The following is a 16586-nucleotide window of genomic DNA, read 5'->3' as shown; positions in this document are numbered from 1 at the left end:
TCAGGTATCTCAAGTCACGTATCTTTGTTGGCATTAGAGGTAAGACAGCTCGCAGACAGGTAATGCAACCATATCACATGAGTCGTCTATCATTACAGGTTGACGTACCTCTTCTTATGTTACCATCAGCCTCCTCATTGGCTCAAGGAGCAGATGGAGGTGTAAGACTGCCCTCTAGCAGATGTGGATCACAGGTTTTGAGTGACAGCCGGCGGCCGCATCAAATGCTTTTTAATTACAGCCGGGTTATTAGGCTTTAGAAGAAATCACATCACGTACACACCTCCCATGATTAAAGAGCCCTTGCTGCCGCTCTGTTATTTGTAAGAGCAGTGGGTGTGGGGGGATAGTGGGAATGGCTGCAGTGAAAAAAATTCAGGCCCCTAGGGAATGTGTAGCGCTCCCCATAGGAGCCAGTTACACCCCTAATCCTCACATCCCATTTAAAGGGCTCTTCGTGTCTGCACTGCTGGCTGTGAAGTGTTCGGAGCACAATATCTCCATAAGAACTCAGATACTGAGGGTTGGGTAATAGTCATTGCATGTTTGTTGAAATCTAAAGCCTTAGGAATACATTTAACATTAGCACGATTAGAATGTATTTGTAGCTTGATGCTAAATGCAAGTTCGTTCTTGAAAAAGAACAAGATGTCATGTTTAGGTGTTGCATACAGTCAGTTCTTATAATAATCAGCAAGTGATAAAGTGACTATTAGGGAAAAATCTGAACTTGGGTAAAGAGCGGCTTTGGTGGGGCAGCAGAGTTCCAACAGGGGGCACCATGCAAGTATGAACAGTACCTTCAACAAATCCTACAACAAGCTCTGCTGCAGAACATGATAGATGCACATCGCAAAGGTTTGTGTTTAAACCCTCCTGGAGCTGATTGCTTTTGCAAGCTTAATGGTTTTCTAACATTTGTGTTGAAATGTTTTTGTAGTTGCATAATTGCAATTGATTAATTACATCAAATCATAAAATGTATTATTTTTATAAATCAGCTGTAGCCTGTTTGTTTGTTAGATATTTCAAGTGTGACCACATTTTCCGAGATGTCACTCTTCAACCTGAGTTTATGTAACAATGCATTTTACTTCTGCATAAATGTTCACAAGCAACAGAACAATTAGTGTGACATAATAGCAAAATTATGGAGCAGGGTGGCGTCGATCAAAACGGAAGAACATGTCACCCCATGCACTGAGAGGTTGAAAGTTCCAGCTGTTTATTCACTCTTCATGTGTCACAACGGCTTCCTCAGAGCTACCTCTCTGCAACTAAGGAGATCCATCAATCACCCTGTCTGTGCGCCAAGCTGTCAGAGGCCTCATTTAAAAGTGTCTTGTAGGAACTTGTAATTCCTAGAACAGTTCCTACTGAGTTTATTCACAGCACGTCGCCGTAGCTCAAGGACATTACCACTTCTTTTTTCTTTTTCCAACAAAATAGCATGTATGTTATTGGGTAGTTGTTGATTTAAGTAGATTTAGGCGTCAGTCTTGTTTAGAGACGGGCAAGTCCACACACAGAAATGTTTAGAAAAGAGCTCATTGTCTGATTTGCGATTAAAAGCTTAAGTCTAACTTCCCTGTGACGTCATGGTACATGTTGCTCCACAGCTGTCTGTGTCAAGGACATTCATGTCTATATCCTCAGATTCATACTTTACTGAAAGGCTTTGAGCCAAACAAACACATTTACTGATCTACACAATGTATACCGTGCATAGCAGCCTTGTTCAGCCATCTGATGAGTCAGTTTTAGTCTGACCACCCACACCTCACACCCACAACCCCATGTGCGAAAGGTACCCACTTGTAATTATTAGCGTCAATGACTTATTGATATTGCCCCCCTGCTAAGCTGAAATAAGCTATAATCAATATTTTTTAGCAATGGATCACATGCCTATATGCGTGTGAAATGGGTCACTCTTAAATGAGTGATTTGTAAAATATGGCCAGAATATTTGTACAGTTTTTGAACAATAAAAATAAAAGCTAATGTTGTTAACATACTGTGAATTAACAACTATGATGATGTTATGTTGAAGACGTCTACGTACTGCCGTTTCTTTTCATCCAGTTTCACATTCCTCGTCAGAGCCTTTGTTAATCGCCTCTGTACTATATCCCCTGTCTTCAAACTGAGCCTTGAGCTAATTAGCTAACGATTGCTAGCTACCCCCAAGGATAGCCAACAAAGAGCAGCGGTAGCGACTACTCTGGTGACATGCTGCCCCCTATGTTTTTCGAGCGGTCTTCAAATTCTGTCCATGTTTTACAAATACACCTTTAATGATGAGGATTGTCATATGAGTCAGCAGTTACTCTCAGGTCTACGGAGCGCTTTAGCATCTAGTAGCTCATTGTTTTAGTTTTCTGCTTCATGACTTTACTGTTTTGGTTCACTTTGATCGCTCTGATGGTTATGTTTTCACCTGCTATTGCATGAAAATGATGAGCTATCATGTCCTTGGATGTTTGGCTACAGTGATATAATCTTATTACCATTGTTAGAGGTGTAAACACTCTCACCAGCCATGACAGCCATGCCATTTCTGAGCAGGTATAATCCCGTCTCCTGTTCACATGTATTTTTTTTACTTTTGGCAAAATACCAAGCCTAACGTAGCTTGTCTACAGTTGTGGGCAAACCCAAAAAAGTTTCCAATTAGTTTTTTCCTCCTGCTATTTTAGGAACAAAGTGTTACAACATCCTAAGAAAAGTGCTATTTATAGATGAAGATGTGAGATTAATTAATGCATTCATTTTATAATGTTTGTATCGTCATGTGTCAGTGACGAATGAATAGCAGGTTATTGTCTTCCACACCTATTATCCAACCCAACACATGCCATAAAATTTGGCATTGCTAGGAACGCATTGTTGTTGCCAGCTTAGTGGTTTAGTGGTGATGGTTCAGCGGCTGATCAGTTAAGATCTTAACACATTTCATCCCTGCCCAGCCTTTTGGGAGGGATAGAGAATAAAAAACTGGACTCTCTAGTCAGTCAGCTATTGTTGTAGAGCAGGCTTTCATTAGTCCTGTCACCACAACTACGCAGACTGAATAAACTGCGCTGCATGTTCCATGGCCCTCTGATGTTGGGATGGTAACTCTGGTTTGTTTTGAACGGCGTAACCGCGGAGACAGCTTTTGCTAAGCTCTATTGAGAGATCCCTTCATTGCCCCTTGGGGTCTGAATGGCCTAACTCCTGTAGTGAGCACACAGCCTGATGAAAATTAAGGTTAAAACTTTCCAGCTTTACATAACACGTAGTGTGTTAATGCTGTGTCTAACCTTGCAACACCCACCATGGAGACATGTATTATGCTATTATTGTGATCATTTTATTGTGATCAAGATCATTTCTTGTCATGTCTGAGTCATAGGGCGGCTGTTGGTATATTATTTCCCAAGTCAGTGTTCAAGCGCTAATGACAATATTTGGACTTGTTCTTTCGTAGCTGTGCGCCTCTGCACTGCTTGTAAAATTGCGAGTGTAGTGGTGGCTCCTGCACAACTATATATACACGACATGAACATGAACAGTAATACCAATAGATCCTTGGCTTCTTTATTCTTTCAACTCAAGTGATTCATGAGCCATGGAATGGCGTGACAGGAATGCGCTGATCACTCAGTGCTCTGCTGCCTGTCGCTCTAGCTCTACTGAGTAAATAACTGCAGGGAGGAAGGGAAGACGGACTGCTGAATGAATACAAGGACAAAAGGATGAATGAATTAGGGATTTAATGAATGAATGAATAACACAAGTCCAATAATGCATCTATCTTAGTTAAAACAAAGTTAAAAGCCAGGTCCGGTTGTTGCAAGGCAGCACTCTAGAATATGGTGCGAGCAGACATAAAAAGGGAGAACACAACAGTCAGAGTAAACACAAAAGCACGCCCATTCAGATTTTTTTAAGCTGGGATGTATTGGCCAATAAATGGTTTGAGGCTTGCCTTCAGGTTTTAGGGTTTACTCAGGAGTTAGTGCAGAGAGCAGGATTGTAGAAAGGCTTTGCACACTATCTCCAAATGATGGTAAAAAAACAGATGGAGATTAAAATTAAGATAGTGTAAAGTCTAGTTTGTCTCAGAGTTGCGGTAATTCTCCATTCCCTACAAAGCTACTGGATTTGAATGATGTACAGTCCTTTGAGTTCTTATATTTATATCCCTGAATGTCTTGTCAAACTATCAAATGTTTTTGAAAAGAGAGAATATGTTACGTAACATAGTCTTACTTTTTACAAATAAAAACTCAAATTCTAAACTATAAAATGCAGCATTGCTCAGTTAAATAGTCGGGGGTATTGGCACAACAGCCTCACTTGGTCTGGTATGACCCAGTGTTTCCCACACAGACTTTCTTTGGGCAGACAATCCAGGTTCACTAATGACCGCGTGTGACCCATTTTATTTCGTCCAAGAGACCAACCCCATCCGTGATAGATGTATACCTCTCTGTCTTCTGACATTGTCACAGGCTCTACAGGTGTCATCGCTCCTTTTTAATGTAGGTCTTCTTATGCTGATGTTTCTTAAAAGCTTCCACATTTACAAAGTTATGTGATCCATTGTTTATATGAAATGACGTTATGTTGCTGCTTCAACGTATGTGTATTTACATTGGAGTTAGAATGCCATTAGAATTGCTATGATACACTATGCTCTGTAAAATGGGACATAATTCCTTCATCTAACACACAGTTGCGGCTTTAGTTGAGCTGTTGACTTTGTCAACCACGCTACGTTATTCTTGACAGTTCCCTTATTGACTGCTGCTCAAACGCTCTCATATTCGTCCTGTAATCACAGAACTCAGGGCTGAAGGTGTGTGTTGTGGGTGAAGTCAGGAAGCAGCCTCCGGCACGAGGCACCTGTTTGGTCCACAGTGTTTCTGTCTGTGGCCCGCTCTGACACATCTCTCCAGAATCATGGCTTGCAGCCCAAAATATTCCACTAACCACCAATGACGCACATGCAGCGGCTGCCAACACTTAATAGAGGCTTTTCATATTTTCACCCTTGTCTGTGTCTTTCATTTTCACCTAGACTGTTAGTATAGCTGTTTTTTTACTGCTGCTTTTTAAGTGTTAGCTTAAGGTGTTTGTAGATACTTACACTGGTTGAAGGGCACCATAAAACATCTAATGCGAGTGTTGCGTGCCTCGCCCTGACAAACAAGTCTCCCTGTGTTCCCTGAAAAGCCTTCAGGTATCCACCTGAAGACGTCAAGCATTTCTTAACAGCTAGTGTTTATAAACAATTAAGTGACCCACATATGTAAACAAACCCTGTGCCATTTGTCTGTTAACAGTGATTGTTCATTTTATAGTCATCACCTGGCAGCAAACTGATTTTAAAAAGCTCTCGTTAAGACAGGATTTTGATTTATCTGAAAATCTTCTCAGCTGAGGTGTTTTCACCCTGCCTCACAAGAAGAGGATGGTTTTATGCTGAGTAAGTGGGACAGACTCCATCATCTTGTTACTGCCAACATTTAGGCTGTTTATTGATGCTTCCTGAGGCCATGTTGCACATCTTGCTGATGGCAGGATGGAGACAGTCTGGCCTGATAATAGAAACCACCTAGCTAATCAGTTCTGCTTTCTAATGCTGAGTGAGACCATACATTGTGCCCTGTGTTTGCTTTCAGGTACATAACTGCACTGACAGACTCTGAGGAAGAAGAGCAAAGCGATGTAGAACAGAGGGATGAAGAACAACCAGCAGACAAGTTGTCCGACCTCCTGGAGAGGATCGACCGTTTGCATCAGGGCTCTGAATCTGACAAAAGGGAAAGTCTCAACGTGCTTTTGGAGCAGAGAGAAGAGGTGTGTAGCTCCTTTCACGCATTCAGATGAAAGATGCAAGTAATCCTGTAAAACAGCATGTCTTAACACTTTGATGTACTTCTGTAGTTTGGACAGAACTCAACATTTCTTTGGCGGCTAACCCGAGCGTACTGTGACGTTCATGACATCAGCTCCACTCTGGAGGAGAAGAAGACCCACGCAGCAACTGGTAATCAACTGAACCTCATCTTATACCTCATTTATAAGGCATCCCAGTCTATATCGTCATAACCACAATGGGTATACTGGCCAAACCCCCAAAATGTCAGTGTCTCATCTGGAAAACCCAGATCCATGCAAGTCTGTAATCCTGCTATGAGCTCACTTAGTTTTGGTTGTCAGCCCGCAAATGAATGACCATAGCAGGAATTATGTTTGGCAACTAACAAATTGTCTGTGGTAACAGTCTATGATGCACGAGATGATTTCACTTTACATAGATTCCCTGTCCGTGCAGAAGTTCACTAGAAGTGGATCAAGAATATTGTAATTGTATTTTATTATTGAGTCACATTATTAAAGCATCACTATGCAACTTTCTTTTTCGCCAAATCATATAAAATGCCAATTTCTATTTAGTTTAGCTTTAAATGGTAATTTTGACCCTCTGTGAGTGATCCTTTAGGCCGACTTCTACTAATCTTTTCTTACTAATGTAACCAACTTGTAACTATAAAATGTAGCTCTCAATTGTTTATGCAGGTGAGATAGTACAGTGGATACAGTACTTTTCTCTCTCAGGTGAAACTGCTATCCTCATAACCAAAACCGAATATGTAAAAACTGACTGATGTTAAGCTTGCCATCCATTTAAGTTTCCTTCATCAGTAATTCGGAGTCACTATTACCATCTTTAATCCAACTACACATGCTTCTGTCACTGTTAGCAGGCAGCAGCACACACAAGTTTCAACAACAGTAATGGCGGTGACAATACATGGGAGAACACACAAATCAGTCGCTGAATTTTTCTGTAAAAACATAGTGCAGATGCTTAATGTACAACAGCTGTAAAAAAAAAAAAAAAGCCCCCAAAATCTTATAATGTGGCTGCAGTCCACGTTTACAAATCATCCTATTGAGAATAGTTCTCTATTCATCTTAAAATCACTTTAGGAACATCCTCTAGGATTTTTCAGCGTGTGAGCTCTATAGATAAAGCTTGTTTATTGTATGATCACATCTGTATTTGAAAAATGTATATTTACGTTATAGCAATCTGATTTACCAAACATTTATCTGGCACAGCTCAGAACTGATAACCATCTCAAACAGTCTGAAGACGCCTTCACACATTTTCCTGCATCTTTTGGGAAGTCTACCTCACTCTAACTTAGCAGCCTGAATTGCTCTGCAGAGAGTGTATTCCACAAAGAAGACGCCTTAAAGTCTTCTTGAAGTCTCTAAGACTTTGCGCAGAAGATCATCATGCTTTTTTTCCCATCAGACAGAGGCTGTTCATGATTGTGCTGAAGTTCAGACTGGATTGACCTGTTTCTTTGTATTCCTTCCTCATCAATGTGCCTCTTATCAGAGTTGGCCAGGTGCTTCCTACAAAGACACCTGTGTCAAAGAGTTTGACAGTGTTAGCGGCAGGGATATTTAAAGCATCGGGGCATCATATTTAACATTCATTTAGTTATTAATAGTGCGGATGGAATGTGACACTTTCCACTGAGTGATGAAGGATTTAAAACTGAGCTCGCTTCTTAGATTGTGTTTCATACTACTTCTGTTTTTACCGCTTTAATCCAGTGCCTGCTGATGTTTCTTGATTTATTTATATCCTATTATGTTTTCTCTGTCAACAAACACTCTTTGACTCCACTAATCTCTTCTCTTGCCGTGTGAACAAAAGCATCTGGGGGCGAATTGCGTATGTTATGTTTCACTAGAGCATCATTATTCGTGTCTATCTTTTCTTTCCTCATAGGGAAGAAAGTTGGTGAGGAGGCAGTGAGCCTGAACCCAACATGTGCTGAGAGTCATCAGTGGTAGGTTTGAGTCATTTCTCTCCTTTCTCATGTCCTGATTTGAAAGTTAAAAGTTCACTTTAAAAGTGAGTTCAATTAAGTCTTTAGAGCTGCTATTTCCAAAGTAAAGACACAGTTTGATCACCAGTGATTTGTCGTCATCGCTCCATTCTGTGAATTAGGTATGGTTGAGTTATAATCCAACTATCAGTGAATTCAGCGAGACAGGGTGAAAGCATGAAAACAGGGACTTTCCCCAGATGAGTGGTATTTTGAGTGACGTGTCGGCCTGAAGCATCTGTTTGAGTAGATGTTTGACTTTGTTAGTTTAGCAAATGGAACTTGAATGAATCCAGAAATTAAAACACAGTGACTTAAAAGTACAGGTCGACTGACATATTAAAAGTCAGTTATGAGTAATGGTAATCAAGAAGACAGATATTTGGAGCCAAGTCTTGGTTTCAAAATGTAGAATAATTTGCAATTTATTCAATTCACGCAACTTACTTAAAATGTTCTGCTTCATCTCATCATTAAAAAGTATGTGTTGATTGCATGGTGTAGTCTATAAAGAATAAGCCAACCATCTGTGCTTTCACTGGTCGCCTATGAACCTTGCTATCATTTTACAATTTTGTCTGCCACCAGACAAGTCTATTTCTATTATAGACTAAATGATTGAATAAGCTCACATTTTGTCCTGTGTTACTTGCGACTCTGAGGGAAACAGAAACAATCGAGTTGTCTTTGCAATAGCAGCGCAAACAATAATACCACTTGGAAGAGGGGAGAGTTGTATTCTATTTTCTTCTACCCCTACATTTATTTCATGACATTAGTTAGTAGATACAGATTCAGATGATTCAGTTTTATAAGGCTATTATTTGTGATGTGTAAGCCATCAGATAACCACAGAGCGGTGACAACAGACAGGGAGAGGATGCTGCATCATTGCCAGAGAAGCACATTTTTTCATTGGGTGCAATGATTAGTTTGTCCCTACAGTGACTGTCGCTACTTTACTCTTTGGACCAAACCAAAACTGAATTGAACTTGCAAAGAAAAGTGCATTCTTTGTTATTGAATTTTAGATTACATATTGACATAGTTTACAGTGAAATGTAATGTCTTCCTCATCAGATGTTGCTTTTTTAATAGCAGGTAACGTCACTGATCTTAAAAAAAATTATTTGTATTCTCAGATTTGCCATGCACTGCAATCACCTAATGAAAATGCTTGTTATAGTACTCGGGTATATTTCCCAATTACCTTTTTTGGTATGTTGAGTGTTGTTATCTGAACATGCTATGATTTGTAGGATAATGCACACTATTCATAATACATACCATTATGCAACAAAATTCTGTGGGAGTTAAAATCACCTTTGTTTATTGCAGAATGTGATTAACAGTCTGAAATGTCTTGTATAATATTCAAAATCTAAACTTGAACATGACTTAATTTTGACTGTTCTCCTGAGTGTTTACTTACACTTGGACTAGTTTACTTGTCTAACTTTAAACGTCAGGTTAATGATCTGTTTGGAACATCTGTGGTTTTCAGCAGTGCTTTGCAAACATGGATGTTTGTCTGCTAATAGGAGTTTACCTTCCAAACATCTCCTTTCTGCAAATCACCCCCTCAGCCCCCTGATAGCATCACATCTAGTTTGAGGAATGTAAACACAAGCTGGGTTAACTTTGCTCCGATAGACTGACGGCTACCCTGAAATATCTTGTGTGATATATGTCCTTCTGTTGGTGCATTTGCTGTTCCTCTATGTTGGTTGTTGCTGCGCAGCACGAGCTGTACATATTTAGTGGTTGGGGGTTATGATACTGATACATGTGGCGCCAAGGCATTGTCATCCAACTCATAACATTTGTCTGTATTACTGTGTTCTTGTGGCTGTGGATTATTGTTTGACTTGTTCCCCAGAGTTTACTAAAACAAATCTTGAAGGTGTTTTTGTTGCATCAATCTGATTCTAGTGGACATTTCAAAATGGCTCATAATTCTCTCACTGATTGGTCCTTCAGCTAAGGGGATTTTTTCCAATGTAGGTCATTCTCAGACAAAGGAAATCAGGCGAGCCTCCTCTCCCTATGTATACCTCCCCGGTTGCTCTGTGACTCAGGGAAAAATCCCCTTGCTTTTAATTAGTTGTTCATAGTGGGCTAGATGGCACAAGGCCCGTTTGTATTTGTGCAGGCCCCAGTGGTGCATTCCTCATCTGAAACACTGCTCATGTCAAAACTTGACTGCTGATCATACATGGAATCCATGGCTGGAATAGAGAGATGAAGATTGCACTCAGAGATCAGCTTGCATCTTCTGGGGGTAAAGAAACAACTGTAACATCTGCTTCAGATGCAGCTACCATAAAACTTTACAAAGCCCCTTTTATTGACCTCTGTAGAAGTCGTGTTCAACACTGAGCATGCATGCTGTATTCCATACACTAAACTGCCATTTCTTATAGTTTCCCCAGTATACATATTTGTTACCCTTTATTGCATTCCCTAAATGAGTGTCCTGTGTAATTGAGATCATGTGGTTAACCTGTAGACACGCTTATGAAGTTTTCTCATAGAAAGCAGACCCAAAGAGCGTGCTTGAGCCAGCAGCCCTGTTTGCTCTCTTCGTTAGGGAATAATTAGCATTAGCTCATGCACATACCACAGCACGCGAGACGTCAAGTGAAATAGAAGGCTTTGTTTGTTTAGTTGATTAAGAGCAACAGCTTTGAAAAAGCTTAATGCCTAATCCTATATCCACTAATGGAATTTGTAAGATTCTTAAACCAAGCAAAAATGCTGTCCAAATTGAATGGACAAGGCAAAGTAGGTAAAGCCGCACTTTGAGAAGGGAGGAGGCAGGGACTGGGGACAGAGCCAGGCAGTGCTGCAAGGAAGTTTATGTCTGAGGTAACTGTTTACTTAGTGTACCGATGCCGTGAGAAAACTTGTCACCTGTTTTCCTGAATCCCGCCCAGCTTGTCACAATTTGGCAGAAGACTGCCAGTCACTTCCTGCTCTGCCACTGAAATTACTGCATTCACTGAGACTACATTGCATAGCCCAGGTGAACAGAGTTTGGGTTGGGTTTAAATTGATAATGAATTTCTGTAACAGCTTTTCTAGATCTAGAATTATATAAAATAAAGCCTGCACAACTGTGAATGTGCACACAAGAGCAATTTAATAAATAACTGGCCCAACAAAAATGATTGTAGTATCAAAAATACATACAACTACTGTATACTGTGTACTGTAAGTTACAGAGAAATGCAGAGCTTTTGGTTTTCTCAGTCATCCAGCAAAAATGAGACCACAGTGTCCTGATCTGTCCCTGCATGAAGAGACCCACTGTCAGATGTTCTGTAACTAACACAAGAATTGTTGGAATGTGTCAATTTAAAAAAAAAAACTAATCAAATGAGTTTATATCGTCAATATTGATGTTACCAAAACAAAACCTGCCCTGCTGACTCATTCTCAGTCTTCATGGTACATGACCACAAAGCTGGCTACAGTCCTAGCAAGGCAGGTATAATTGGATGTTTACTAAAACTTTTTATCAAAGTTTCACGACACTCAAACAATGTTGTTGTTTTTTTTTGTAAACCGTAGATGTTTTTACTTTGTGGCAATTTGCAAAATGAATTTATGTATATATATGAGAGATCGAGAAATAGTAGCTGGTAAACCACAGTGAACTGATGCATATTCACTCAGACATCTTTGACAGACAGCTTAGCAGGTGGGGTGACGAAGACAAGTTCTGAAACCTGCTCTGTTGTATCTGCAGCTTGCAGGGCAAGTTGTAGATGTTGGTGAATACACTGGGACTCTGAAAGGAACAACCGCTTAAAGCTGCAGTCTGGAGTTTTGAGAAAAAAGTGGACTTAGAAAATTTGAATGAACACAACTCCCAGGCCCCACCTGGGCCCCTCCCCACAGAGAAGCCTATAACCAAGCAGGCTTGTAACCATGGCAACAGAGGACGCCAGATAACCAAGACGGCGCATTCAACATAAGAACAACTACATAAGCCCCAATTGTTCTCTTTCTTTCCAATACAACTGAACACAAACTAACATTATAACTGCCCGGTCACTTGAAAGACACTTTTGCTAACCATTAGCCATAAAGACAGAGCTAAGCACGGGAGTTAGCATACAAGCTAACAAGCTAGATTTAGCAACAAGCTACGTAGCTCAACTGCAACATCATACTGCCAAATGTGCTATTGTGAGTATTACTGTAACCTCCGCCACCATAGCCTTGTGGTTAGAACATAGAATGAAACATATATCAAGCAGGGGTCCTTACTCGTCCAGCAGAAAAGCCACTAATTCTGTGTTGCTCTTGAGTCCTTACAAATCCCGCAGCTCCCTCCACCTCTGAAATGACGCTCCGATATTTATCCTTGTTTTCTCTCTGGCTTGGTCCAGCTCTTTGTCTTTACACCGCTTTTCTTCATCAGTCTTTTTGTTTCTTCTCTTTGACGTGGGCAACGGTGGGGCATTCTTCAGCTCTGTTGTTGTCTGTTCTCCACCATTGTTTACAGTTTGGGCTTGAAAGTATCTGACCAGGTAAGAGCAGGCACTACACCTGCGTGAGGGAGGGGGCCTGCCAGCAGCATATGCACTAGAGTGATTGACACTTCTCAGACACTCACCTGGCTCTGATTGGTTGTATTGAGCCAAGAGCAGTGGATTATTGCTAATAATATTATAGCCACTGGGTGGAGCCACAGATGGCTGACCTGTATGTTATTCTACTGTCAGATCTATTACAATTTTAGCAAGTACAACAATAAAATAGTTACAGACTACAGCTTTAAGGGGCAATTTAGTTTGAGTTTGACAAAAAAAAATGTAACAAGCTATCATAGCTTGCCAAATTTTTGACAAAATGTTAAGAGACACAAGACACAAGTGTGTACTTTGTACTCAATATTAGGAGGTAAAAAATTCAGATATAGATATACGCAGAGATTTATGCCAATATACCTGTGATCTGATACAATATTGATTGATAATATCAGCCAACTGTGTATCAGCTCTAATCAGTATCACAAAATTCATTGTGCTGCTTTGAGAGGGGGAGCAGGTGCTGTCTGGCCATTAAGTCCCTTGAAGGACCCTCTTTCATGGGTTTTGACCCAGCAAGGACACAGCCTGTGGCACAACATATGTAGTTACACATAGCCATTGCATACTGTGAAGCATAATAGTCCATAATTGATCACATTGTTTGCTAGTCAGCACTGAACAGAGGGTACAGCTGAGACAGATGAGAATGGAATTAGTTTTGGTCATAAACTGCAGCACTGACTAAGTGATTATCTTCATACCACAGGTGTGCTGCACAATGGCATCTTGTCAATCCTGTATATGTTTTTGCTTCTCATTATGTGTTGTCCAAATTAGCACAAAACAAGATTGGGACAGCTCAAAAACATTGAAGAGGTAGCATTAGGATTATTATAATGATGCTCTTATGTCGTGTGTTTGTATTATCTGCCGCACTATGATTCTTGGAGTAACTGCCTTCTGTACGCAACAGCCACTTGATGTTGATATCTGCTTTCTAGAAATAAATCTATATCAGCACATATTGTAGGTTGGCTAGTAAGTAGCACCGTCAATTCTGCCGCTGCTATGTCAAAATGAAACAACAGAATAAGTAGTGTGGGATTATGGGTAGAGACTTTGTTGACAAACAGCTGTTATATTGCCAAAATATCCCTACTTGACTCCGGCAGAAACATTTAAGGATAAGGAAATGCTTTTAAGTTTTATTTCCATTATGTTTAGTCTTACTTTCGACTTCCTTCCTCACTCTGTGACTCTCTGAGGTTATAGTGACAGGCAATCAAAGGAAACTCACACAAACCTTGAGTGAAACAGATTCTTCTGGGTTTGAACATTGTTAGGAATATCTAATTTATGTTCACCAAAAAAATACAACAATGATTTAGTAATTTTAAAGCTACACCGTGTAACTTTGGGGAAGAAATTTTAATCAGAAGAGAAAGATCTTTATTGACTGATTCTTTAAGTCTAAACAAACTAAATAAGACAAACTTTCTTAATTTTCATGACTGATAAACTGAATAAACAAACTGACCTTAAGGGTCTGTTGTGTCCGTATTCACAATAATGTATATTTAACTACAAGTTGAAAAACTGCCTAGCTCCATCTTTGTTTGTTTTTATCTGTATAACTTCAAGTTGATGCCTGTAGTGAAAGATCTCAGACTGTTATCATAGAACCAGGGATTACACTAAATAACCAAAAGCTTTTAGTCATTAAAAAGCGTTGATGTGCAGATTCAATTTGTGAGCCTCACACAGTCAGAAGCATGCAGCATCCTCTCTGTGGCAGCGCACCGGCTGCTTGAAGACCTGAGGTGATGAATGGATGTGATGTTCATGCAACAGTCATCACTTCACGAGAGATTATGCATACTTTCCCACTCTGTCATGCACCAAATCTCTGTACTTTTCCCAGGAGAGGTATAGGAGGACTCTTTGAAGATGGGTGTGTGCTGAGGCACTGTTGAGATGGACACTATCAGCTTGTCAAAACTGTCACTCCCTAAATCTTTTGATTCTCTGTGGATGTCAGATTGAGACACCTCATTTCCCTTCTTGCGTTTAGTTCTTTAAAAACACTGTGAGATTACTATTACACCAGTGTGCAAAAGAGAGCGGATGTGTGGACCACATGGGATGAAGCGTACAATGAATTTTTTTGTATTTAGTTGTATGAATATGTGTGAGTGAGCCCACAGTATGCATGCATTGGGTTACATACAGTGCTTTGATGACAACAAGTGTGAGGCCTATTTGTATTATTTCAGCAGGCTGATGTGATTGCATTCTTGTATCGCCGGCTTTGTTTATAGGTGCGGTTTCAATGATCCCACCATGTGAATTCAGCCCATGTAAATCCCTGACTATGGGGCCTCTCTGATGGTACAAAGGCCCCCGGATTAAGTACGGAGCCTGTGGCAGTGCCAGTCAGAGGAGGGGGGGAGGATGGGGTCACTTTGACCTCCACAGAGACAACTTTAATATCAAATACGTGGCTGTGTTTGCCGCGGCCACTGTTGGTGTCACCGTGGCAGCATTGTGCTCTTCTACCAGTAGCCGTAGAAACCCGATGTGCATAAACTCCAGACCGCACTGTGCTCAGGTTCATCGCTGTGGGAACACTAGCTTCACAGCCACAGAGAAAACACCATCAGCTCACTCTGTCATGGGCTATCAGCGCACTTCACACACACCCCCCCCCCACATTGTCTCACACAAGTTGTCCTTGAATTCCTTGAGTTCCTCCTCCTGTTCCCGTACAAGTTTTAGCCTGGAGTCCTGCCTGGCCCTCTCTTTCTTGAATGAGCTCTCTATGTTTGGATTTGAAGGCTGAAATCAATCTGCTGTTTCCGCCAAGCAGCTGACACTTAGGCCCTTTTGTTTTTGCCCAGTAGAGTGGGGGATTTCACTGAGCCGCGATAAAAACACAGACTGACCTTGCGAAATTAAGTGTTCTGTCCTCCACTCATCTTCCCATGTCATGTGTTGCCACCGCCCACCTTTCCTCCTCATCTTGATATTTCCCTTTCCTTGAATTAGACAGGCGAGGAGGGATGGTATTTCATTTCAGAGAAGAAAGGAAAGGATAAACAACAGCACGTTGGCCCTTGAGGCCTGACACACCCCTCTACACCTCCACATACAAGCTCCTTATACGCTCCCTTCCCTCACCTGTCTCCGCCCCTCCTCTGAAGGCCTGCTGCTGTTTTACCCAATGACTATAGATGCATTACATTACATCAGAAGCAAAAAACACAATAAAATCCAAATTTTTAGGTATTTATTTTGGGAATGTATAGCATTTCTATTATACTATACTACTACTATAATTCAATTATAGACTTGTTCTGGTACAGATGCTAGTATTGGAAATACCTCAAGTACAGCTTAAGTTGCTTGAATCAGAATCAGTAAGTACACAAGTCTATGCACTGATCTGATACCACATCATATATTTGTTGGAAATGAGACCTGGCTCCTCCCCAGCAGCACTTATTTAGCACACTGATACTAGATCAGTGCCTGGTATCGGTGCCGGAATCAGTTTTGGGAAGGGAAACATGTTATCGGTGCATCTTTGAATAGAGGACAGAAGCACAGTTGAGGATGAACAAACCCAAATGAAAAAGTATTCTATGCTGACCGAATCATGAGCATCTTGGGCCAACGTACCTCTCGGTAAACACCGCCAGAATTGCTCCATGCTGAGTAATGTTGGAGTTGGCCAATCTGAGGGAAGTAAAACAATGTGTTGCGGTAGCCTGGATGTTGAGCAATCCTCTCCCACACCTGGGCATCGCTCAACCTCAAATAGATTACTGTTCCCCTCTGGTATGCTGCTCTGGTCTTCTTATCTCACCTCACCACTATTAAGATTAATTGCATTTAATCACATCAGCATATTACAGCATGCTCACAGACAGAGAGGAATGACTACTTTGTTAGTGTAACAAGTGAAAGAAGACTGCAGTTAGCTAAGACCTTGTCTAATGACTTGTGGGGCAGTTGTCAGGGAATGAAGAAAAGTAGGACTAGCTCTTGTTTGTTAATTAAGCTAAGTATGTCATCATTTATTTTGTTTATCAACATAAAGCGTAAGGCTGGAATTAAAGATTAATTTCACTGGCTATTGATA

General features: G+C 40.7%; 1 protein-coding gene across 3 annotated transcripts in view; it reads left to right on the top strand.

Annotated features, from left to right (window-relative positions):
- Nucleotides 1-16586, top strand: part of LOC119033411 (regulator of microtubule dynamics protein 2) — a 34051-nt gene that overhangs the window by 7223 nt on the left and 10242 nt on the right. For all 3 annotated transcript variants that reach the window (XM_037123453.1, XM_037123452.1, XM_037123450.1), the window contains exons 3-5: nt 5673-5850; nt 5938-6040; nt 7805-7865. In XM_037123453.1, the coding sequence (XP_036979348.1) occupies nt 5673-5850; nt 5938-6040; nt 7805-7865 (342 nt within the window). The remainder of the gene's footprint in view (nt 1-5672; nt 5851-5937; nt 6041-7804; nt 7866-16586) is intronic.

The sequence above is a fragment of the Acanthopagrus latus genome, chromosome 15, assembly GCF_904848185.1.
Source record: "Acanthopagrus latus isolate v.2019 chromosome 15, fAcaLat1.1, whole genome shotgun sequence".
Classification (NCBI taxonomy): Eukaryota; Metazoa; Chordata; class Actinopteri; order Spariformes; family Sparidae; genus Acanthopagrus; species Acanthopagrus latus.
The sequence above is the reverse complement of the archived record's forward strand: the minus strand, read 5'-3'. Positions and strand labels throughout refer to the sequence as shown.